The 24,501-nt window shown below is 54.5% G+C and overlaps 1 protein-coding gene across 3 annotated transcripts in view; it reads right to left on the bottom strand.

Moving 5' to 3' along the window:
• The window catches only part of TTLL11 (tubulin tyrosine ligase like 11), a 252,085-nt gene that overhangs the window by 30,799 nt on the left and 196,785 nt on the right, over positions 1–24,501 (bottom strand). For all 3 annotated transcript variants that reach the window (XM_062207628.1, XM_062207629.1, XM_062207630.1), the window contains 2 exons: positions 12,788–13,033; positions 2,472–2,578 (listed from right to left, as the gene is read on the bottom strand). In XM_062207628.1, the coding sequence (XP_062063612.1) occupies positions 2,472–2,578; positions 12,788–13,033 (353 nt within the window). The remainder of the gene's footprint in view (positions 1–2,471; positions 2,579–12,787; positions 13,034–24,501) is intronic.

The following is a 24,501-nucleotide window of genomic DNA, read 5'->3' as shown; positions in this document are numbered from 1 at the left end:
GGGACCTGGTTAACCCTTTGGTGGGTGCCGAAGTCTCACCAGGGCAGAAGGCAGGCCTGGCTGGCGTCACGAGAGGGCAGAGGCCTGGGCGTTTCACACAGCTGGTGCTGGGCACACGTGCTGATCTTGTCCAGCGGGCGGGCATCTCGCCCTGGGCATCGGGGGAGAAATGAGAGACCCTGCAAACGGGACAGCCTCTACCGGAAGCCCTGCTTCTTGTACTCGGAACTGCCTGCTTGGACGGTCTGCTGAGAGAACCGGCTGTGATTTTTTTCACACACGAGGGTGCTCCCGCAACTTCATTGCAAAACAAAATTTAAAAAAGACGTTTATTTCCATGCAAAATTTTTTTGAAGTCTACACATTTTTTTCCCCATTATATGCATTTTCCATGAACTTTCGGGAGGACCCCTTGTATGAGGAACTGCAAAGCTGCCTTTACTGCTGCTATTATTCCACACAGTCAGGGGCGAAACGCCAGGCACATCCCACTCCCGGGTTCGCTCGTCGGTGTGTGCTAGAACTAAGTTGTTATTATTTTTTTTTTCATTTCTTGAATTTGATCGACAGAGTGGACAGACCCCGACAGACCCCAAGAAACCTGCCAGGAGCCTGAACCATGGACGCCCTGTGGGTGCCGCTTCCAGGGAGCAATTTAAGAGGCAAACAAAACACGAAAGCCTACTCAGAATTAACAACGGGCCAGATGGTACTGTGAGTTAGAAGCAATAAAACATGATAAATAGCTTCCTGCTGCTACTCCTGATCAATTTCAATATTTAATAATTCCGCTGCCCCACCCCTCCCCCAGCAGCATCCGGCGATGTTGCCCAGCAGAAAGTGCCGAGGCTCGGCTGTCACGTGGGCGCGCTTGGTCCTCAAAACGGTAATTAATCTGCCTACTGCTCCCGGTCTCGCCTCTCCCGGTTGCCAGGGAAGGTGCACGGGGAGCTGCCAGCGGCAGAGAGGCCGTGGGAAGTGCTCACCTGCTCACCGCGGTGGCTCCCTGAGTGCGGGTATTCCCCGGAGTTTTGCTCTTGAGTTCCAGGGGAGGGGAGCAGCAGGGAGCTTGGTGCTCACGCTGCTCCAGGACCAATTAGAGGAGAAAGCAGCCCAGCAGGAGAGCCAGGCAGGTTAGTGTCCTAGCCTCTGTCACTTCTCTGTGCGACAGAGATCACCTGCAGGAGAATCCCAGCCAACCTTGTACCTGCAAACCTATGGTGGAGCACGCGCCACACAGCAGGCGGCCGCCAACTGGCAGCTGGTGGCCTCATTACCAAACACGGAACCTGCAGCCAATGTTCCCTGGTTGCTGGCACCCAGCAGAGAGGGCCTGCTGCAGCTCTGTGTCCTGGAAGTTCTAGCCGCGTGGGTACAGGGCTGTTGGGACTGGGGGAGCGCCAGCTGCCAGATGGGCCACCCACAGAAGTCTCCCCAGGTCGTGGCCACTGATCAGATCAACTGTCTCACGTGGTTGGTGATGACCCCACATGCTTTCATGTCCGCAGGTACCTGGGGCCCCCAGGGCAACCGGGGTGCAGGTAAGGTCAGTGCCGGTTCACAGAGGAGGAACTGGAGAGGAGGGAGGGGTGACGTTTCGGGCTGCCCGTTGCAATCTGGGTATGACAACCAACCTCTGACTTCACAGGAGCCGGCTGGAGCTGCTCCCCAAGGCGCCACCTCCTCCTGCACCATCACGGCAGGTAGGGAGCCAAGGTGCTTGCTGGGAGACCTCGGCCACCTGGGCTGCAATTCCCCCATCAGTGAAAGGCGACTCTTAATGCCGACTACGCCGTGCACGGGCAGGAGACGACCTCCCAGTTTGTAGGATGGGCAGTAAGGGTTGGCACCCACTGTGAGGAAATGGAGCAGACGCTATAGCCACCCACCCAGAGGTGGATTCTGCCCGCAGTGGGCGTCCCCGGGGGGTCCCGAGCACAGCAGTCGCTCAGGTCTCCGTGTCTAGGCTGGCGACATCCCCGCCAGCGTGCAGTCGCCTGGTTCCCTGGCTTGCCATGCACGCCCTTCTCCAGGATCCAGGAGCAGGCTTCCGGCGCCCCCATCCCGGACCAGGACCTCCTGCCCTGGGCTTCCCCCACCGCCTCTCTGCTCTTCCCTTGGTCCCAGCCCACAGCACACAACCCAGAAGTCACTTTCTCGGCTGCCTCCAGCCTCTACAGTGAATTCCGTCAGGGTGAGAACCAAGTGCTCGCCCTCCAGTCTGCCAGTGCCCGGCCCAGATTGTGATGAATGAATGAGTGAGTGAGTGAGTCTCCCCAGTAGACGTGGAACCAAAGCCTTAAGCAAGGACAGGGTAGGCCGAGGGTGGGCACAGCCTTGGTAGCAGGCAACGGCCCAGAACTTAAATTTGGGTCCACCCTGGAAATGCCACCTGCCCGCCTGCCCTCAACCCGCCCGTGCCTCTGGGGACTCACACAAGGGCATGGTGGAGGCAACCATCAGGTAGGTACCTGAGTCCCGCTGGTCCAGGGCCATGGAGTTCCACCTCCTGGTGATGTCGATGTACAGGATGTCCACAGCCGCCATGGACAGGCTGCTGCCGCTGAGCTTGCAATTCCTGCCGGAACCAGAAGGCGGAGTTAGCAACCGCCTGCCGTGGGCGGGGCGGGGCCTCTAAGGACTGCACGTTTATGCAAAACCCCGCCCCCAAACGCACAGGTTGAAATCTGATGCCCCCAGTGTGTGAAGGCTTTAGGAGGTGGGGCTTCGGGGAGGGGGTCATTAGGTCATGAAGGTGGAGCCCTCATCACCCCCACCCCCCCACCCCCACCTTTTTTTAAAGGACTGATTGATTTGAAAGCCAGAGTGACAGAGAGGGAGGGAGCCAGCGAGCAAGCGAGCTCCTATATGGTGGTTCACTCCCCAAATGGCTGCAATGGCCAGTGCTGAGCCAGGCTGAAGCCAGGAGCCTGGGACTCCAGGGGCCCGAGTACCGGGGCCATCTTCTGCTGCTTTCCTCAGTACAGAGCTGGATTGGAAGTGGAGTAGCCAGGACTCCTACCGGTGCTCATATGGGATGCCCGTATCATAGGTGGTGGCTTAACCCGCGGCGGCACAGAGCTGGCCCTGCTAAGAGGCGACCTGAGACAGCCGGCTTTGCCTCTGCTCTGCCAGGTGGAGATACCAGGAGAAGGCAGCCGTCTGCCCTGGCTCGACACCTGACCCCGGGCTTCACAGCCTGCAGCCCCGTGAGAAATCCGCGCATTTCTGGGACCCCTGGAGCGGAGGGCAGGGCGGCTGGAAGACACACGGGGCTGCAAGCACCTTAGGGGAGGGCAGGTCCCGAGTGTCCCCGTGCCTTAGCCTCTTGGCAGTCGGGGTCCGATGGGCCAAAAGGAGTGAGCTCTGGGGCCGCGAGGCTGGGATTGAATACTGGCTTTGCCACTCGGAACCAGGGGTTCCACGCTCACACACCAGCTGTGGCCGTGAGAGCTGCAGGCCATCAGCGTGGCCACACACACAGCAGCAGTAGGGCAAGCACCCCCTGCCCCCTCCAGGGAAGCGAGAACCCCACCTTTCAAAGCCTACAGTGCACCCACACGACTTCCTCTCCCGGTTGCTCGGTCTGTGCCAAGAAGAAAAGCTGGGCACGTGGCTACCAGCATCCTGCTTGGCAAGGGGGAGGGGGGTCCCATGGTCACGGGACGCCACAGGTGCAGGCTGAAGCCAAACCTGGAACTGCTCACCACGTGGGGCCCTGCGGCGACATCTACAGCCAGGGGCTCACCGCTTCCACCCGTCACCCATTTTAATCTGCCACTGAAGATTTCACGGAAGCCTCCGCTCAGTCACGTGAAGCCCAGAATTTACAGAGCAAAACAGCGCAGGCTGGGTCCTCACCCCTCTATGTGGCCCGGGACAGCCTCGCCTGGCTCAGTTCTGACTTCAGGGGGCCATTTCCAAGTGGGCAGGGGGAAGGGCACGCCTCTGAGCAGTCCACATGCTCCCCTTCCCATTCCCGAGGGGCCTGGGGATGTGGGGAGGCAGTCTGGCACCCCACAAGGAGCATGCGGATGGGTGTTTGAGTCCTGGCCCTGTTGCCTTTTCTAGCTGCCTAACTGTAGGCCGTCCACGTAAACCTGCCCATTGTGGGGACCTGGAGCCCAGCAGGGGGTCTGGGTTGCAGGACTTGGGCTGTCTGTGCAGACAGCAGGCAGGCAGCTCTTGACCCGTCCAGAGGCACCACCCCCTGACCAGGATGAGCCCTGGGAATCCTGAGAGCCAGACCTCTGGGGCAGCCTTCAGGTTGGCTGAACCACGTTCAATGCTACTTTCAACTCTCCAAATGCATCCCCAGCTACAGATAAAGCGGATCTTTGATTTTCCATTGGTCACTGTCCCTGTGAGAACTGCTCCCTCAGGGGTTTGAAGGAAACGGATTGATTGGCAAGCAGGTGCCTCTCCAAACCCACTCGCTCCCCTGACCATGGCGGCCAGGGAGCAGGTCAGCTTGGGGCCCGGTGGAGGCGGGTGCGCCTTATCGATGCGCACCCTTGCTGGTCCCCTCCCTCTCTTCCTCTCACCCTGCCCGCCCCCATCTCCCAGACCATCAGTCCCCACCCTGCTTCCTCGGGGCCCCTGTTCTGTATGTCAATCACAAGCCACCACGGCAGGCTTCAGAGCACATCAGCGCACAGGTATCGAGCCCCGGGAACAACTTGTCAGTGGACGCGCGGCTTTGCACGTCACCTGTCACCGAGATGCTATCTCTATCGGGTTCTGGGCAGACGGTGTCCAGGTCTCTCCAGGGGCGATCTAACAACCTGCGCTGCTAATTTCCCAGGCTTCATTAGGAGAGACCCCAGGTTTTCTCTAATTATCACATCGGCATCCGCCGGGCTACCTGCTTCTCCCAGGATGGAAGGCTGCCCGGCTCGCTCGCTCTCTGGGTTAATGGAGTAGAAAAAGGGAAACCAAACTGACCACTGCGATATAGTTATTTTTTTTCCCCCTGACAGGTAGAAAATAGAAGTGTCAAACCTTGAGCAGGAGCTGTAATTTACCTAAGAGATTTCTCCATTTCTCCCCTTTCCAGGTAAGCCATCCTCTCTAGCGTGCCTGCAAATACAGCTGATTGCAACATCTGCTCCAGGACAGAGGTGCCCAGGCTGGCTGTGGGAGATGGGAAGTGCTCTCAAAGCACTGTGGAAGGAGGCGGCTCTAGGGCCATTTCAGCCATGGGTAAACGGAGGCTCAAGAGAAAGGACAGGATTTGTGCAAAAATCACACAGCTAGGATGCACATCCAGGCCTCCCCTGGGAGACAGAGTTTTGGATTTGGGATGTTGGTGGTGGTGGTGGGTGACCTGGACCCAAGAAACCCAAAGCCAAGGTCTCAGGCCAGGGACTTGCAGGGTTGGAGCCTCAAAGTGTTCCTGTTGGGAACTTTGGGGACAGGAGCCTGGGGGTAAAACAATCAGGGTGACTGGGGGACAGGGTCTCCCAGGTTGGCCCCCAGGGACAGTGGGCATTGTCAATGGAATCTAATGGGGAAAGACCATAAGGGTCAAACGGTCAAGACTTGGGAAGGGATTGCCATCCTCCCAGGTGTCCCCTCAACACAGAATTACTTTGGAGCCCTCCACGCGCGGTGTGTTCTGGGCCCAGGGAGCTGCGCAGAGATCTGAGAGAAGGACTCTCAGATCTGCTCTCAGAGGGCTTTGGGCGCCTGACAGCCTGCGTTAAAAACCGTGTCGCCTGCGCGTCCCCAGCCGCTGAGTGAGGTTTCCCCTTGTGCCCTGTGATGTAGCTTCTACCAGCGAGCGGAAGGATACATTCTTCAGTGGAGGGGAGGTCCAAGAAATACGGTAGCCCCAGGCCCGAACTGTTCCTTGGGAAAGAGAGGCTAGGTTTGCACTGGGGGGTGGGTGGGGGTGGGGTAAGATGGGCTTTGCAGGCAAATGCACCCAAACTTCCTCATTTGTCCCGTGAGACTGAGACACTAGGCTCTTTTAAGGACGGGCTCAGGGCCTGGCACACGGGCAGGGGTCAGGGAGGGACATTGCGAATTCCCGAATTCCCATCCTCCCTCGACGACGTGGGACCGTCCTTTCTCACCCCCAGAACCAGGGGACTGTGGGCTCACAGGATGGGAACGAACCACAAATCACCCAGGTTCACCGGGAGCCTTGGCAAAGACAGACTTCACAGGATCAGCCCCATTTCCTGTTAGGGACCGCGGACATCTCACGGGCAAGTTAGGGACCGGCTGTTTCCACCCCATAAAATCCCATCTCTAGAATTCCCTCTCTGTGTGGAAAGGTGGTTGTTTTCTGTTTTCCTGGAGTTGGGTTTCTGTAAGGTGAAAGTTAATAATATACCTAAGTGACCAGCGAGAGAGGAGGGCGGCTCTGATCCACGAGCTACAGATCTTTAGAGGGTGACGCATCCTGGGGGAGAGTCTCCTAGTGCTACTGAGGAGTCAGCAGCAGACGGGGAGGCAAGACCCCTTACGGCTCTGTTCTAGAACATTCTAACACTGCCGCTCAGAGAACGAAACTGCCCCTTCCCTACCCGCTAGGAAACAAGTGGATGTCTCCTTATGATTAAAAGGGGGTGGAAGAGGAAAAGGCAGTGTGTGCAAGTCGGTCAGATCCCGACACAGGCAGTGTGGGGGAAAGTGCCCGAGGCGAGATACATGAGATTTTCCCCAAATTCATCACCGGGCGGTCGGAGCAGAAGAGAAATGCATTTACTGCAGAGAGAGCTGTTAAGCCCAGGCACCGGTGAGGTCATTTCCATTTCTTTGGGAAGCCGCCACACCAGGCAAGTACTATACAATAATTTCTTTTAAGAAAAAAAACGGGGCTGGTGTTGTGATACAGTGGGTTAAGCGGGTGCCAGTTCAAGTCCTGGCTGCTCCTCTTCCAATCCAGCTCCCTGCTGATGAGCCTGGGAAAGCAGCAGCAGATGGCCTAAGTGCGTGTGTCCCTGAACCCAACGTGGGAGACCTGGATGGAGTTCCAGGCTCCCGGCTTCAGCCTGGCCCAGCCCTGACTTGTCTGGCCATCTGGGGAGTGAACCAGTGGATGGAAGATCTCTCTGTAAGTCTGCCTTTCAAATAAGCATTTTTTTTTAAGAGAGGCGGGTGGATCACTTGGTTAATCCTCCGCCTGCAGCGCTGGCATCCCATACGGGCGCCAAGTTCTAGTCCCGGTTGCTCCTCTTCCAGGCCAGCTCTTTGCTGTGGCCTGGGAGGGCAATGGAGGATGGCCCAAGTGCTTGGGCCCTGCACCCGCATGGGATACCAGGAGGAAGCATCTGGCTCCTGGCTTCGAATCGGCGCAGCTCCAGCCATTGCGGCCATTTGGGGAATGAACCAATGGAAGGCAGACCTTTCTCTCTGTCTCTCTCTCTCACTAATTCTATCTGTCAAATAAAAAAAAAAAATTTAAAAAAAAAAAAAAGAGAGAGATGCTTAATGCACAGTAGTCTGTGCTACTAGCATGTTCCTCTGGAGGAAATGACAGGGAAAGCTGGTTAGACAGAGTCAGGTCTTGGGCAGAGAATGATGGTTCATTCTTTCTCATTTCTTAGTGACAAAGAAAAATAGGATATGGCCAGACGGGCATTAGCATAATTCACTCTGAAAACTGCTGATCTATGCAACACATTATGAGAGATGGACACTGAGAATAAATTTAACTGGAGTGTTTATTATTTCCCCCCTCCCCTCTAGTTCTCTTTAAGGAACTCGGAGAAGAAAAGAGTGGGTAGAAGAGATGAAAGCCAAGTTCAACTTCTGCCACTTGCGTGGGAGCTGGGAAGGGAGTGTGGATCTTGCCAGCGAATGTGTCTCTTGCAAAGTGCTCCTGGGAAGGGCATTTGGTTGGATTTCACATACGGCATAAATATTATTAATTCATAATGAAGCAAAATTTAAACCGAGTGGAAAGCAGAGAGAGTAGAGTTGCTAGCAGGAGAAAATACTTGCTGTTAAATTTAGCCAGCAACCCTGAACAGACACAGATAAACCTAGGAGCAGAGAATATCATCATTTACGATTAAGTTGCTGTTGGGGTTTCTCGGTACATTTTAAAAGGAAAAATCTATTAGCGGTCATGCGGTATTCTCTCCATTTCCTCTTGCATCCTTAATTACTCTGGACGTTGGCTGGGGGTGGGGGTTCAGGTCTGCCCCCCTCGGCTCTGGCTGCCTGCTCGCCGCCTGCGCTCCTGCTCTGGTTTCGCCTCCTCCACTGACAGTACTGGGCCATGGATGGCTGCAGGACCTAAGTCTTTACGGTCACAAAAATCATGTTCTCATGCACCTGCCCTTAATTACAGAGAACAAAGGGATGGAAATGCACAAAGCCCATCACGGGAGCCAGCTCGGCAGCAATATTTGTGACCTGGCCCAGGTCTAGACTGAGAGCACGAGACGCCATTCTTCGCTAGAGACGTGCGCAGCACGGTGTTCCTCCTGGGACCCTGGACAAGCCTGGCCGTCCTCTTCACATTAACCTCCCTGCTCTCGGGCTGGAGGTCGCCTGCTGATGGCCTCGATGGGCAGGCATGCTTTGCTGGAACTCACAGTGCGTTTGAATGACTCTCTCAATTGCCAACATTCAGATGTACACACGTGTTGAGACTTTACATAAAAGTCAGCACGTCTAGCTTCTCCGGAAAACTCCAAACCCAGCAGCAGCCCGGACCCCAGGTGTGTGCCCCCCCAGCCCCACCCTCTCCTCCTTCTATATCCTGCCCAGGGTCCCCCTGGAGGCAACGGAGGATCAGACTCTCAGGGCAAGCCTGCGGGGAGTGTGACTAGGAGTACTAAGTAGTCCAGGGTCTATCACCCTTTTAGCCTGCGTGATGAACGTTTTCTGACTTCTGAACGTGAGCCGCTCATGCACTCCGGTTGCAGGCCCTCTGCCTCTGCCCGGACTGTGTGTCCCTCCCTTTGCTGCCTGACAAACTACAGCCTGAAACAGTCCAAGCCCTGCCTCCTCCTGGGGGCCTGCCCTGATTCCACCAGGGAGGCAGGTATCCCCTCTGCTGGACTTCCAGCACGTGGACCACAGCCCCCTAGGGAGACCTCCGGCGACTGCCCCACGACTCTGCTGAAGGAGGGCACTGAATTACTTGTTCGTCATGTGCTATTAGACCCAGAGTCCTTTGGGGGCTGGCAGGGTTCTGCCATTTACCTTTGGGTGTCCCGTGGCTACCAGGTGCTCAGCCAGAGGTGGGGACAGGGTGGCTGTCACAGGGACAGGGTTCCGGGTGGTTGCCAAGATGTCCACAGGAAGCCAAGCCATCCCTTCTGGCTCCCTGGACTTGAACAGAGAGTTGGGTGTGATGGTGCCGAGGCTGGGGGGTGGGGGCCTTTGCTCCAACAGGTCTGGGTCCATGTGGAGATAGCACCGTGGCTGGTCCACCTCATGCCCCCTGCACCCCTGCATGGTCCCACAGGGCCTCAGGTGCCCTCGAGGCCTGGGACTCCATCACTATACTGTCTCCATACGTTCCGAGGCCCAGGAATCACACAGGGCAGAGACCGCCTACCTGTCTATTCCTGTCTCTTCTGTCTGTAATGGGACTATGCAAAGTTTAGGGAAATTCTGTTTCCCAGCTTCCCATACAGGTGGTGGTGGGCAATAATACGGAAAGGGAGGTCACTGGTTACAGCTCCATGTAGGCTTTGTCCTAATGCATCTGGAAGAGGCATTTGCTCTTCCTTTTTCCTACTTCCTGCCTGGAACTTGGACATGATGGCTGGATTTTGAGCAGCCATGGGTGGGACACGTATCATACTGCAGAATCTTTGACCGGCCCTGGAACCCCCGTTGCCAAATTTTCTGTCCTGGGTGAGAAAATTACTGTATGTGCGCCATTTGCAGATGGATAGCTCTTCTTATTTTCATTTATTTATTTATTTTTTAGAAAGGTCTTCCTTCCATTCCACCTTCCATTCCTTCCTTCCACCCCACAAAATGTCCGCTACAGCTGGAGATACGTCTATCCGAAGTCAGGAGCCAGGTGCTTCCTCCTGGTATCCAATGCGGGTGCAGGGCCCAAGGACCTGTACCATCCTCCACTGCCTTTCCGGGCCACAGCAGAGAGCTGGACTGGAAGAGGAGCAACCGGGACAGAATCTGGTGCCCCAACCGGGACTAGAACCTGGGGTGCCAGCGCCGCAGGTGGAGGATTAGCCTAGTGAGCTACAGTGCCGGCCAGATATCTCTCCTTAAAAGCCAGATGCAGTTCCTATGTGACTCCGAGTATCACCTCAAGTAGTATTTTCAGGGCAAATCATTCCATGTGCTTGTTGACTTTCTTGAAAATTGCTTTTGCCTATAGAGCATAAGCATCCCAAGACTTCCATTTAACAAGCAGCTCCCAGGGACCAGGCCTCAGGCCGGGGGCTTTACGACATGCGAGGGTATGACGCGGTAAGCTCTGGAGAAACGCAGCTGCGAGAAGATTCTCTGGGTGCAAACAACTTTGCAATCCTTGCACTGACTTTTCACAGCCTGCGTTTTCCACGAATGCGGTGCCAGCTCCTCCCATCGCCTCTCCACTTCATGACCAGCTCTGCAAGGTGGGGGCCGCCTTCCCCATTCTGCCAAGACTCCGAGAAGATATGGGGTTTTTTGCCTGAAGCCTCACGGCTAGGCGATGTGTCTGGCCCTGCAGTCAGACCTTTCTGATCCTTAAGCTCTGTCCACCAGGCTCTCCTTCCCCAACCCCACCCCCAAGCCCGCTCCCCCAAACTACCGCGAGGCTCTTCTCAAAATCTCCGGGCAAGCACTGATCGGGCTGACGGAATCGGCAGACATACCTGCCCCGGCTTCTGTCTGCCCCCCCCCCCCCCCATCAGAAGGCCAGCGTGGGCATTTATCAACTGCGTTTGGAGAAAAGCCTTTGACAAAAATGGCTTCTGACTCAAGACTTCTGATTATTTGTTTTAGGGGATAACACTGCGAAAGGGTCACTTTGAGGAGGAAAGCAACAAGGCACGCAGGGTGCTGGTAGAGACCAAGGTGCACGTGCCACAGCGGATTGCCATCCAACCGTGCCCTGCGGTAGGCAAGGCACATCTCATCTGTGGACAGGATGGAGAGTCATCCGTCCCGCACAGACTCCGTGGGTGCCCACATCCTGCCACACCTGCGCAGGACCCTCTGTGTGCATGTCTGTCTGTCTGCGTTTTATATACGATCATGTGACATTCTAGGGGACGCTTTTAACCTTGTACAGACAAGCTAACGCTGAATGACACTGCTTCAAACCAGATGGTTCTAGGTAATCTTAAAAAAAAAAAAAAGATTTATTTTATTTACTTGAAAGGCAGAATCACACACACACACACACACAGCGAGAGAGAGAGAGAGAGAGAGAGAGAGAGAGAGAGAGAGAGGTCTTCTATCTACTCCCCAAATGGACACAACAGCTGGGGCTCTATCAGGCCAAAGCAGCCTGTAAGTCCAGCCAGGTCTCCCACATGGGGGCCCAGGACCCAAGAACTGGGGCCATCTTCCATTACTTTCCCAGGAGCCTTAGCGGGGAGTGGGATTGGAAGCCAAGTAGCTGGGACTCGAACCAGCACTTGGATTTGTGATGCCAGCGTTGTAGGTGGTGGCTTAACCTGCTATGCCACAACGTTGGTCCCTCTATATAATTTTTGAAATTAAAAAAAAATTCAGTATTTTAATCGTACATATTGAAGGAGTGTGATCATTTGATACACGTATTCATTGTGTGATGATCAAATCGGGTAAGTTAGCATTTCCATTTCCTTAAACATTAGGAAAACTCTGATTAACACTGACTGATTAATTGTACATATTTATGGGGTAACGTGCGACTGTTTAGTAAAAATGTATCCCACGTGCACTGATCGCATCGGAGGGGTTCAGGGCTCCCCTCCTTGTCATCGCTTCACGTGTGGGAGCCTCTGAACGCCTGCCTTCTATGTCGCCATGAGATACGGGGGTGGCTTGCTGGGGGCCACAGACACCTGCTGTGCAGCAGAAGACAGGACTCTTCCCTCCCATCACACACGTCCTGGCATGCTTCCCGAACCTCCTTCTGTCCCCACCCCCACCCCCCCACCACGCCCACCTGCTAATAATCACTGCTCCACGGGCAGATGGATGTCTTCCAGGTGGTCTCAGCTAGCCCTCCCCACACAGGTAATCCTAGCTTTACTCCAGGGACTTCCTGGGGTGAAGTCCCTGGAGCTCAGGGGTGGTCACTGGTGGTCACTGCCCTGCCCTAGGGCTACACAGCTACAGGCAAATTAAGCAGGAACCTCTGGGAACCGAGTGGTGCCTCTTAATGTGCACACTGCAGCAAAAAATACAATGTCTTCGCTGTGGCATGTTTTATCTTTAAAATTCATGCAAATTCTGTATTATACTCTATAATATAACCACGTTATTTTTGTATTAGAACAAATGCATTAAATTATTTATCGGCTGAATTATTTAACTTTCCCTTCCTGAAACTGACACTTTGGGAAGATGCGTTGGCGCTTCTCAGCTGTGGTTTCACGACCGCTCTGCACACGGCCAGGGACCGTGGGGACAGCACAAGGTGTGCCCCACTCTGGGGGGTTTAAGGCTCTCCCTCAAGGCCGACAGAGCTGTTTATAAACCACAAACGTGAGATTGTGAGTGCCGTCACATCCATGACATTTGCCTGTCCACCCACTAAACAGGAGTCACCATTGCCAGACCCGCCCCGGCCACTAGGTGTTCGGGTTCCCGGCGAGCGGCCGGCAGTGGGGCTGGGCCCGCAGGAGGGGAGGGGGCTGCTCTCACTGACCTGATGAAGGTCCGGAAGCCAGTGGGTCCCAGCTTCATGGTGCCCTTGATCCCGAGGAAGCGGATGAACAAGTTCGCCATCCTGTCCACCAGGCGCAGGTAGTTGAACTGCTTCGCGTACTTGGGGAACACCTGCTTGAGGCAGATGGAAGGCAGGTGGGCTTCGGGGTTGGTGTTGCTGTCGGGGGCGCCCGTCTGCTCGCCGTCCGCAGGCTCTTCCCTCCTGGCTAATGCAAGATGCTGGCACCTGCGGCACACAAGGAGTTCGTGAGAGAGCACGTTGCCTTGGCGTGCTGTCCTTGAGGTCAGAGACAGACAACAACCCGGCGAGGCCGGCTTGTGATTCCTCAGACGGGAAACCTGACCCCAGGGAGGCGCTGGGCTCTGGCAGCCCCTGCATAGCAAAGCCGGACCTTGAACCTGTGGCCCAGCCAGGCCCGGGAACGCTGGCCTCCTCCCTTCTGCCAGCCTGGTTTCCCAGGGTGGGAGACTCCCTTTCCTGCACTGGTGACTCTAGGGAGCACTCCGTCGTGGAGCCGTCTGGGTTTGATTTCAAACTCCTACTTATGGGTAGTAATTGAATAATTAAGAAATATAAAAATCTCATTGCCGGCTGGCAAGAAGCCACGGGCTTGGCTCAAGGAACAATTTGCGGAGATGTATCAGCTAACCGATTCTCGGAATAAGAACCATCACGTGTTCTGGTGTAGCTGTTTTCTTATTAGGAACCCAGGCAACATACAAGCATAGGCCTGTGGTTCCTCCGTCTCGGTATTTTACTCTGAAATTCTTCTCATAGATAAGACAGTTGGCAGCTAACAGCTCTCCAATCTCTACCTCTGGCTCCGAATGCCCTTCCCACCGCCAGACCATACCCCAGGCCCTCCTCACCCCACATCTCTGCTCCTGTCTCCTCGCGCATCACTGCCATCTTCCTGTCCCCCACGCTGGAGGAAGCGGGGTCCGTGCCGACATCTCCCCTCCCTCTGTGGCCACCTCTGCTCTTTAGTCCCGGAACCGCCTTCTGCTCAGCCCCTGCCCCGGCCTCGCCGAGCCTTGCCCGGGCTGTAGCCTCCAACGTTCTACATCCTTAAATCCATCCACGCTGACTCCGGTGTTGTGCACAGCAGGTAAAGCTGCCGCCTGCAACACCAGCATCCCATACGGGCACCTGCCACACTCAACGCCTCTCTCTGCACGTTCAGGTCAGCAGAAATTTCCCAGCTCCTCTGGTGCCCAGAGCGGGGCCAGGTATAGCCTTCTCCCGAGACGCAGCCCTGAGCATGTTAGGGTCCGTAGATACTGCCTAGTGGTTAAGACATCACTTGAGATGCTGGGAACCTGTATCGGAGCGCCTGGGTTTACACTCTCGAGTCCAGCTTTCTGCCAACGTACATCCCGGGAGCATCCAGTAATGGCTCAAGTCATCGGGCCTCTGCTAGCCACACGGCAGATGTGGATGGAGTTCCTGGCTCCTGGCTTTGGCCTGGCCCAGCCCCACTGTTGTGTGCATTTGGGGAGTGAACCTGCAGAGGGGAGCTCTCTTCACTTTTCCAATTGAATAGAAGTAAATAAATGAATAAAAATTCTAAAATGCCCAGCTGAGTAACTGATCCAGAAGAAATTAGGACTACATCTCCTGGTGCCAGACTCAACGCCAAGGCCATGGTCTTCTCTGTGTTCCCCAGCCCAGCACTCCCACTTCCCCACAAGCTCGCCGTCAGTCCCCGGGTAGGGCCGTGTCAGTGTGCACCTGCTTTCCCCGGCCCACAGCCATAGCCCTTTGCAAGCCAGCTGAGATGACACAGGTGCTGCTCTTCAGTGTCCCGCGGGTGCCCCCTGGAGCGGTCCCCACATCGCCCTTGTCAACGCCTACAGCACGCAGCTTCCCATGCCAACCTCTCTCATGGAAGGCACGGACCGCATCTCGTCCAAGTCTTATTTCTACAGGACCTGGCTCCCCCTGGGTGCGTGGGGAACGTTTCCTTGAATCTGTTGAGCCGGCATTGTGAGCCTCCAGGAGAATCTCAAGGTTAAGATGTTTTGTGCCACACCAGCCCCTTCACGTGGGAAAGCAGTTCGGCGGAGAAACACCAGGCTTGACAGTCCTGCCCAGACGGCCCTCCCTCTCTCCACGCCAGTCTCTAGGAAAAGGGAGCTGCCTGGTGGGAGTGGAAAGTTCCGGAAGGCGTGCTCACAGCTCCTGGTCAGTGGGTCTGGACACCAGGCAAGGACAAGGAGAGGACAGAACCGGAGCAGCACAGAGGCAAGTCCCTCCTGAGGATCAACAGCGGGGAGGGATCTGGGGACAAGAACGGGCCCTCGTCCAGACGGGACAGACCCCATTCTGCTCGGCTCAAGGAATTTGTCGTCCTCACCTTGAACTTGACAGACAGCAGATAAACTGTCAGGTGGTAGCTTCTTGGGTGAAATGAAGTGATTCCCTGCTAAGGTGATAGGAAGCAGAATGAGAGGAAGCGGCACTCTGTGTGGAAATTAGCTCTTCAGTGATGGAGAAGTGGCCATCAGCGACTTTAGGAGCACTCGGGAAGTTTTTATCAGAGGGGAGACTTGGAAATGTGCCGTTGGGGTGCTCTGCAGGCAACAGAGCCCGCCCCCAGATGTGCGCTGCCGAGGAGGCCCACTGGGGCCAGACCCCTGCTCCCGGAGGGGAGACAGAGGCTCACTTGGATGAAACGGGAATTCTAATCAACCAGTTCCCACCCGGGGCTCTGGGAATCTTACCGCGACTCACCACCATTCGCACTGGGGGTTACGAAATCCTCAGTGCTGTCACTGGTTTTTAGTTAGAAGAATTTTTTTTAGAGCATAATAGTGATTCATACTCTTCATAGACCTTCTGAGGAATGTAGGAGGGCGCGGAATCACCTGTGATCTTGGAGGTAAACGCTCTTACCGCTGAGTCTCATCTACTGTCATAAAGTTAGGATCGCATCCCGTGGCGCTTAAACCGCCCTTCCGGGGCTTTCTGTCCCAACACGGGTGTCTTCTTCCTGCACTGCGGTTTCTCTCTGGGAGCATTCTCTCACGTGCGGGCCACTACGTATCCAAGCTCAGCCTAAGCGCTGGTAAAGAACTAACCCTTCCCCTTCTGCCAAGAACCTGGCATCTACAGGGTCTGGCATTTGACTAAATACAGCCCAGGGAGTGGGGCCCCGCACGGCACACTCACCAGGAGCTCAGAACGTTGAAGCCAGGGGTGGCTTTGGAGCTCCTTCTGGCCAGTGAGGCCATCTTTTTAAGATTTTTAAAATTTATTTGAGAGGTAGAGTTATAGACAGTGAGAGAGTGAGAGGGAGAGAGGAAGGGGGGGAGAGAGAGAGCACGCGCATGAGAATGACAATCTCCCTTCGTTGGTTCACTCCCCAAATGGCCACAACAGCCCGAGCTGCACCCATCCGAAGCCAGGAGCCAGGAGCCAGGAGCCTCTCCCTGTCTCCCATGCAGGAGAAGGGACCCAAGCACTCAGGCCATCTTTCACAGCTTTCCCAGGCCACAGCAGAGTTGGACTGGAAGAGGAGCAGCTGGGACTTGAACCAGCGCTCATATGGGATGCCGGCGCCACAGGTGGAGGATTAACCTACTGCACCAAGGCACCAGCCCCAAGGCCATTTTTCTAAAACAAAAAATTTGCCATTTCAATCCTTTCACATGGAGGATTCTGCGGCATTTAGTGCTTTCGCAGTGGTGGGTACTCATCACCTCCATCGGGTTCCAGAATGTTTTCATAATGACATCATTTTATTTATTTATTTATTTAATTTATTTATTTTAAATTCTTTAATCAAAACAAGTTTACACGTTGACATTTATGGCTTAACTAGAATAAATTTGTCCAAGTTAAAACTGAATTATGGACGGAAACAGGTATATATAATGTAACAGCAGAGTTCCCTCCAAACATTGGGTCCTAGCTTCCCTTCTAAGACCTCTGAACTGCACAAGTCCAATTATTGAAGTAGTTCAAATGTTAACCTGTAGCTGAAAAGTCAGAACATACAATGCATGTCACACACAAACACTGGTGTTAAAGTCCTTTTCCCATATCATATAGTGTCAAACGTAAGTATCCTTCTACCGATTGAAAACCTACAACTGCCCTAATATTCAAAATATCTTAGAAACACTATCCTTCATAATGACATCATTTTAGAGAAGAAATATAAACCCATGTTGGGAGGGACAGCAGTCCCAACAGATCATTTAATCAGCACATTTTCCAGGGTGGTGGCCTGGGGACCCCATCACCTCTGAGACCCCCATGGCAGATCAGGGGATGTCTGCTCCCAGCGCCAGCCTCCTGCTCTGCCTCCTGCCCGAGAGCCACGCAGAATGCACCTGTTTTCTCACCCACGCGACCTCTCTTCACAGCTGCACTTATTAGGTGACTCCCATTCCCTGCCCCGTGCTTCCTGAACCCCCACGAATAGCCTCACAACCAAAGGGCTCCAAAGCCACAGGGCGCATTTTCAGGGCCGTAAGTTCAGGGGGAAGTGGACTTACTCAACTGGAAGAAGGCACGAAACATGAGCTGACGCACAGGAGGAAATGAAGCCGTGAGAAATGGTGTCTGTGCCGGAGATGGCTGCAGTTACCACGTGGCGATCCAAGCCATCACAAATACTGTGAAATCCTTTCTATTCTTAATGGCGTTTTAATGGAAAACTTTGGGCTCGTGAAATAAAAGTGAGTGGTACAGAAAATATAAATCAAGCTTATTAGCCCTTTGAGGTCATTTTTTTAAAAAATTGAATTTGGTGTATCGTTGATTCGTTAGAGGAGGAGGAGGAATACTGGGATGCTTTATCTATTATCACCTTTCAAATAAAATGGAATTCTCCTGTGAACAGCCACTCAGCTCTATTTTGCATGGAAAGCTAACTGTTAAAAATCACTCCCCTTTACCGGGGACCCACGGTACGTCATGCCAGGCAGCCTGTGCCACCTCACTTGTTTCTCCTAACAATCCTGTGAGGTACGTAGAGAATATTCCCACTTTACAGACGGGAAACATGAGGCCCCGCTGGGCTGAATACTTGGCCGATCAGTAGTGGCATCAAGATTTACACTTGGGACTGTCTCACTCCACCCCACCCCCCCTATTTGGCTTGCTAGACCTCGTGCTTCTTTGATTGAAATCAAACCGGGCACCTTTCTCCCTGTGTATAAGCCTGTTCATATTTCCAGACATTAACAAAGCAGGGAGGAAGACAGAGCAAGGTCAAATTCTAGTTTTGGAGGAGCTGCTTGGATTTTTTTTTTTTTTCAAGAGAAATAATTTCCATGTCTGGGGAGGCATGCCATCCATCGTTCGTCCAGACGCTTCCAGAGTAGCTGTGTGTCCCAGGAACCTTAACAGGTGCTCGGCAGACACAGTCCCGACCTCCCCGGGGCACGTGGCCCAGTGGGGGAAGTCACAATGTACAGATCAACAATGAGTTGAACAGTGTGTGAAGGGGAACAGGTAGGGGGGTATGAGTAGGCAACCAGCGCGTGTCTAGGACTTCCGGAACCCCGGCTGTCCATGAAGGGTGTTTGGACTTGGCAATGGATGCTGAGGGGAGGAAGGACAAGATGAGAACCACGGTAAATGTAAACAGATCCACCTGTGCTGTGCACTTGAGTGGAGAGGGGCAGAGCGGATGAAATCAAGAAGCTACTGGAAAAGTCTAGGTCAGTGGTTCTGAAAGCATGGTCCTCGGGTCCGTAGCACGAGCATCCCCCGGGGAACTTGTTAGAAATGCACATTCCTGCTGACTCGGAAACTGTCTCAGCAAGCGCCGCGGGGGGTCCTGGTGCAGGCTGGAGCCTGAGAGTCACTGATGCAGGTGAAGGCAGATGAGACCCGCAGTAGGGCAGCTGGAGCGGGCACAGGGCCAGGAGCTGACGCCAGGGCCCTTTGTGACGAAGGCTTAGCAGCTACTGCTTGAACAAAGGGGCTGGCAGAGGCAAGGACACCCCAGATCATGTCCCCAGACCACCCCGAGGCTGGGCAGGACAGCCTGGGAGGCCGTGGAGCCCCCTGATGGCGTGGCTGGCTTGGCCGAGATGTGTCCCCTCCGTCACTGGGGGCTTTCAGATCCACAGCACTGTGCCCGTGTTTCTGGAGGAAGTGCTACCCGTGCACCAAACAAGTCCCTGAAATTAGCCTCGCGACTAATTTAAAAGAACCGGAGGACGAGGCTGCTAAAAATGAACCAAACGGCTGTGCAGCCCGGCTCTATCATCTGATAAATTTCAGCCACTGCGGGAGCTGCTGTGCAATCTGAAGGGAGGGCGCCAGAATGGGGTGGGGGGGGCTTTGTCAGATATTCAAAGCCCCAGGAGACCTGGACCCTCGCTGGGCTACTCCCACCTGTCCCCTTCCCACCTGCCTGGTCACTTCACCTCACCTGACCCCTCTCTCAAGGTAACAGCAACAGCAGCAGATCCCAGCAGGGGCGGGTCAGGGTGGGGGTCATGTTGCTAGCACTTACCATGTACCAGAAATTGCAATTTATAAAATACGTAATCTTGATAAAACCCTATGCAGAAGGTGTTGTTATTATTTTTGCCTCCAGTTTACAGTTAATGATCCAAGGCACAAGGATACAAATAAATATTTTGGGTCCAGGATCGAAACTCAGGTGGTAGGCTCTGACATCTTTCTTTCTTTTGATTTGAATGAATCTATTTTTATTTGAAAGGCAGAGAGAGAGCGAGTGAGTGAGCCAAAGGGCTTGCGTCTGCTGGTTCACTCCCCAGATATCTGCAATGACTAGAGCTGAGCCAGGCTGGAGCATATACGGTCCCCCGTGTAGGTGGCAGGGACCCAAGTACTGAGTGCATCAACTGTTGCCTCTCAGGCTGGCGCATTAGCAGGGATGCCAGAACCGGAAGCAGAGGTGGGACTCGAACCCAGGCACTCAGATGTGGAACGTGGTATCTCAAGCGGCCACCTGACTGTCACGCCCGACACCTGCCCTGCGGTCCTCATTCCTAACTTCAGCTTGCACACACGCACAGCTAGGCAGGTTAGTTGCAGCATCACAGGTGGCCTGGGCAAATGACCCTGTGATTAGGTATTAGGGATTGAGCGTCCCCTCATCCCAAAATCTGAACTATGAGGTACTCGAGTATCTAAACTTTTCAAGATCAACGTGATGCTGAAACCGAGCGCCCTGTGCGGTGTCTCGGATGCAGATGCTAGATACCCTCCAGCAGGCTCCCATCTCCTGGCCTCCCTCCCTTGGCTTCAAGTGCCCTCACTCTGCCTGCCTGATAGCAAATCAAGGACTTGCTAGACTTGCTAAAATTAACTACTGCAGCAAGGAAGTGGTACAGCTGGCCCTTCGAGGTTCCACCCATGGACTTAGGAAGTCGTTTGCTTCTGCAATAGATGACACCTCCATGGGTGGTATTGTCTCCAGGCCCCAGGGTAGAAACTACCTACCATCTACAAGTAGCCCCCAGACTGGCTGAAGCCCATAAAAATTCCCTAAAGGACACAGTATCATCAGCCAATCAGGAGAAGGCCACAAGCGCTACTGACCAATCAGGAACCTGGAAATGCACTGAACATGCATTTCTCATCCCAGCTCCACCCCGTAAGAACCTTCATCCCGACAGCCCAGGGAGCCTGGGAATTAGGTGGTTGCCTGGCTCCTTGCTCCTCATATTGCAATAAACGCCTCCTTCCTTTCATGGCCCCGTGCCAGTACCTGGCTTTCTGCGTGTTGGGGTGTTGGGCGTGCAGACCCAGTTTGGGGGTTCTATAGCAACACCTCCAACCAGTTCTGGGAGCTGTTCCATGACAGCATCACAAACAGAAAATTCTAAACCATGAACCTTTGCTTCATGACCAAAGCTTCTACACATACTGTATGAAATTAACTTCAGACTGTGTGTATAAATTGTATACAAAAGATACATGAATTTGCATTTACATTTGGGTCTCATCTCTAAGATAGCTTACTACTGTATAGGCAAATAGTCCAAAATTAAAAAACAAAAACAACCCCCCCCCCACACACACACAAAACAAAAACAAAATCTGAAACACTTCGGGTCCCAAGCAGTTCATATAAGGGATGCTCAATCCGTGTAAGTGGTCCCATTTATCAATGAGAACAATGATCTACAGAGACCTTCTTTCCAAGGGTCACTCGGCTATTAAGTTGGAACCCAGATCTCTGTAGGTTCAGAGTCCAGACACTTCCCAGTCTGTCATGCTTGCCCCAGGGTGCTCACAGACCTTCTCCCGACTGTGTGGGCAGCGTGAGGCTTTAGAGGGAGAACAGGTGAGAGCTGACGTAGCCTAAGCCTTGTGCAAAAAACATGACTGCATTGTTCGGGATCCAGAACACAGGCTTTCTGTGGAGCCCGAGATGCACCTGGCGGGGGGCTGGTGGCCGACCTCAGTGTGACTCCGCTGGACGAATCAGACTGGAACTTCGTAGTCACGGGCTCACAGGACTTGGCGCCGTGCACTGTTGACGAAGGCCCATCCGGCAGGCAACTGGAGCGAACAGGTCTCTGCCTGCTCTTGGGGTGAGGCAGGGCAGGGGTGGGGGGGTGAGTTCCCAGAGCCAGGGGCCTGGGGTTGCCACAGGAGCATTTTCCCGTGGGGCCCAGGCAACACATCCACAAAAGGACAAACCAGAGGACTTATTCTAACACCCGGGCTCTTGCAGACCCAGAACTCGCTCCTGCAGAGTGGGCAAGGCTGTTAAGGGTCAGGGGCCCAGCCCTCTCATTTTCCGGATGAAGCAATTGCCAGCTCATGTCACAGACCTCCCAGCCTGCTCCTTTTCCAACACAGCGCTCTCTGCCCGTGCCCCTGAGCCCCGCGCGAGCGTCTTCGCCCACATCCCTCTTGCTCACTCTGCCTTGCTACGCTGCCTGGGGCGTGGGCTCAGGGTGTGAGAGGATGGAGGCACGGTTAGAATCCTGGCTCTGCCACTTGTGAGCCGAGTGATATCAGGCAAGAGGCTTCAGCTTCCTGTTAGACACGAGGGGAATGTGAATGTACCTAACCTCTGGGACTGACGGAACGATGAACCCGGAGAAAGGAATCCTGGGTTTCAGGACCTGAGAGTCACTTCAGTGGCAAGGTGGAGGCTTAGCTGTGGCACAGTAGTCTAAGCCTCCACCTGCGGCGCCAGTATCCCATATGGGCGCTGCTTTGGGTCCCAGCTGCTCCTCTTCTGATCCAGCTCTCTGCTATGGCCTGGGAAAGCAGTGGAAGATGGCCCAAGTCCTTGGGCCCCTGCACCTGCGTGGGAAACCCAGAAGAAGTTCCTGGCTCCTGGCCTTGGATCGGCTCAGCTCTGGTCATTGTGGCCATTTGGAGTGAACCAGCAAGATGGAAAACCTTTCTCTCTGTCTCTCCCTCTCTCTGCCTTACAAGTAAATGGATAAAATCTTTAAAAAGTGGATCCAAGACTCACACCCAGGCCCTGCAACACGGGTTGCAGGTGTCCCTAGCAGCAGCTTAACTCTGTTCCCGACACCCACCCCAACATCGCCATCTTCACCCGCCAGGCATCACTATCAAGGGGCTTGCTGCCAGTCACCAGCCCTGAGTGCGAGAGCTGGAGACCAATCTCAGGCACCCAGGAGGACATGGGCTCCTGCCCCACCCCACTCCCACGCACCCAGCCTCCAGATGGCCTTCCCCTCCTCCTCCAAGGGCTCCTCCCTGGGGAATCTCACCGCAGGCTGCCTCTCGTCCTAGCCTGAACAACCATCCACATGCCTCATTGTCTTAGGCCTCGCTGGACAGCTCACCAAAGCTCACCTGAGACCCTTGTTCTCTCCTGAGCATCACTCCTGTCACAGACTTGTGCCCCGAGAGCTCTGAGGCTCCCCACAGAGAGACAGGGCTAAAGGCTGGAGCTGGTGAGCCATGGTCTTACTTCACTTTCCTTTTGAAACCTAGGGGCAAGTGGAGCTCAAGTCCCTTGCCTGGGGGAGGCCTTAAGCCATAGGCTGTGGCAGAGGCAGGCCCGTTCCCCTGGCTTCCTGGAAGAAGAGGAAGAGGAGGAAGAGGAGACATCCAGCTGGGAAAGCGGCAGGGCTTCCAGGCACCTTGGCAGGGAGCAGTGGCAGGGGCAGGGGGCGGGGGCGGGGAGCAGGGGCGGGGGTAGGGGTGGGGGGTGGGGGGGCAGGGGCGGGGGGCAGGGGCAGGGGGCAGGGACTTCCTGGGAGTTGCTCCTAACCTCCTGGCTGTCTGAGCTGGAGCTTTGCTCTCCCCTGGAATCCCGAGAAAGACTTCCGATTGCAATCCTCGCCTGTGCCAGTCACCCCCGGCGCACGGGACAAGGTCCCCAGCTTTGAGAAGGGTGCTTGGCACCCCTGTGCCATCAGTCTGCACAGTCCATCTCTCTCCCGCCCCTCACAAACGTTCTTTTCCGGATCACCCGCTTGGGAAGCGCTCATCCTTCGAGGCTTACATCCTGCATCATCTCTTGGAGCAGGATCAGCCATTCCTTGGCCTAGAAACTTCCTTAGTCCATCATCATCATCATCACTGGGTAACGGATTGAGAACTTCATCTACATCCTACGCAGGGCAAAGCTGACAGTAGACATCGTTTTCTTCCTTCACTCTCAATCTCCAACAGCTGTTTGTGAAACCGCCTGTTCAATGCCGGTTTCTTTCACTAGGTGGAGAGCCCCTGATGAGTGGGCATCATTACTGCTTGGTTTACGACGCCATAGACGGCCTCGTGCAGCTCCTGGCACACAGGGGATGCTCAGAATATTGGCAATGAATATAATCACGGGTTCAATGGATTCTCACAACCTATCCAATTAATTAGATACAATTGTTCACTGGAGTTTCTATCAGAGGACAAGGAGGCAGGGTCGGCCACGAGGCCACGTGTTAACCCCTGCACCGCCACACCCCTCTGCGTCTCATCCTCTCTCTTATTCTCTCGTAGTTGCTGGGAAGAGCCTGTTTCCACTTGGGGAGAACAAAGATTTCCTGGTAGCAACAGTGAGACACTTGTCTTTGTGACCATTGTGATCAGTGGTTGTATCAGCCTCCGTTTCACCACCTCCAAAATTAGCAGAAAAGGCCAACTTGAGCTTTTATCGTTGAGCTCTGCTAATGCAGGGATCCTTGTAATTACGCCCTCGGTGCGTGGCTGCAACACAAAGCATTTTAGTGTTTAAACACGGTTCTGCACAGAAGCGGAGGGCTGTGTGAGTGAGGACAGTGAGTGGGGAGAGCCGTGTGCAGAAGTCAGTCTACGGCTAGACTGATTTCCTCCTGGCATCTGATTTCGTGCCAGCCCGGTTCATTTTCTCCAGGAGTCTTCGTTCTCTTTGAATCCCGAGCACCCAATGAGCCCCGATTCAGCGACACCAGGGCGCAGGTGAGACACTCCCTGGTCAGATTCCCGGCGAAATCTGCTCGTGTTGGTAACGTCACTCCCGAGGAGTGATTTTCCTTGGGGATTCTCCCCGTGCCGTGGGCATCCCACTTTCCAAGGCAGCTGTGTGCCTGTGTGCCCCTCTGAATGGGATTTGCACTGAAGTGAGTGACGTCTCAGACAAGCGTTTCTTGACTTGCATCTGTACTGGGGAGCGGGGGTGTCCTAACTCCTGCTTAGCCCCTCCCATCCCTTCATCTCACTCTGATTCACACAGGATTGTGGCTCTCAGACCCCCAGCTCACGCCCAGGAGCTCATGCGGCTTTCTGTGTCT

The sequence above is a fragment of the Lepus europaeus genome, chromosome 12 (genome assembly GCF_033115175.1).
Source record: "Lepus europaeus isolate LE1 chromosome 12, mLepTim1.pri, whole genome shotgun sequence".
NCBI classification, from domain to species: domain Eukaryota; kingdom Metazoa; phylum Chordata; class Mammalia; order Lagomorpha; family Leporidae; genus Lepus; species Lepus europaeus.
The sequence above is the reverse complement of the archived record's forward strand: the minus strand, read 5'-3'. Positions and strand labels throughout refer to the sequence as shown.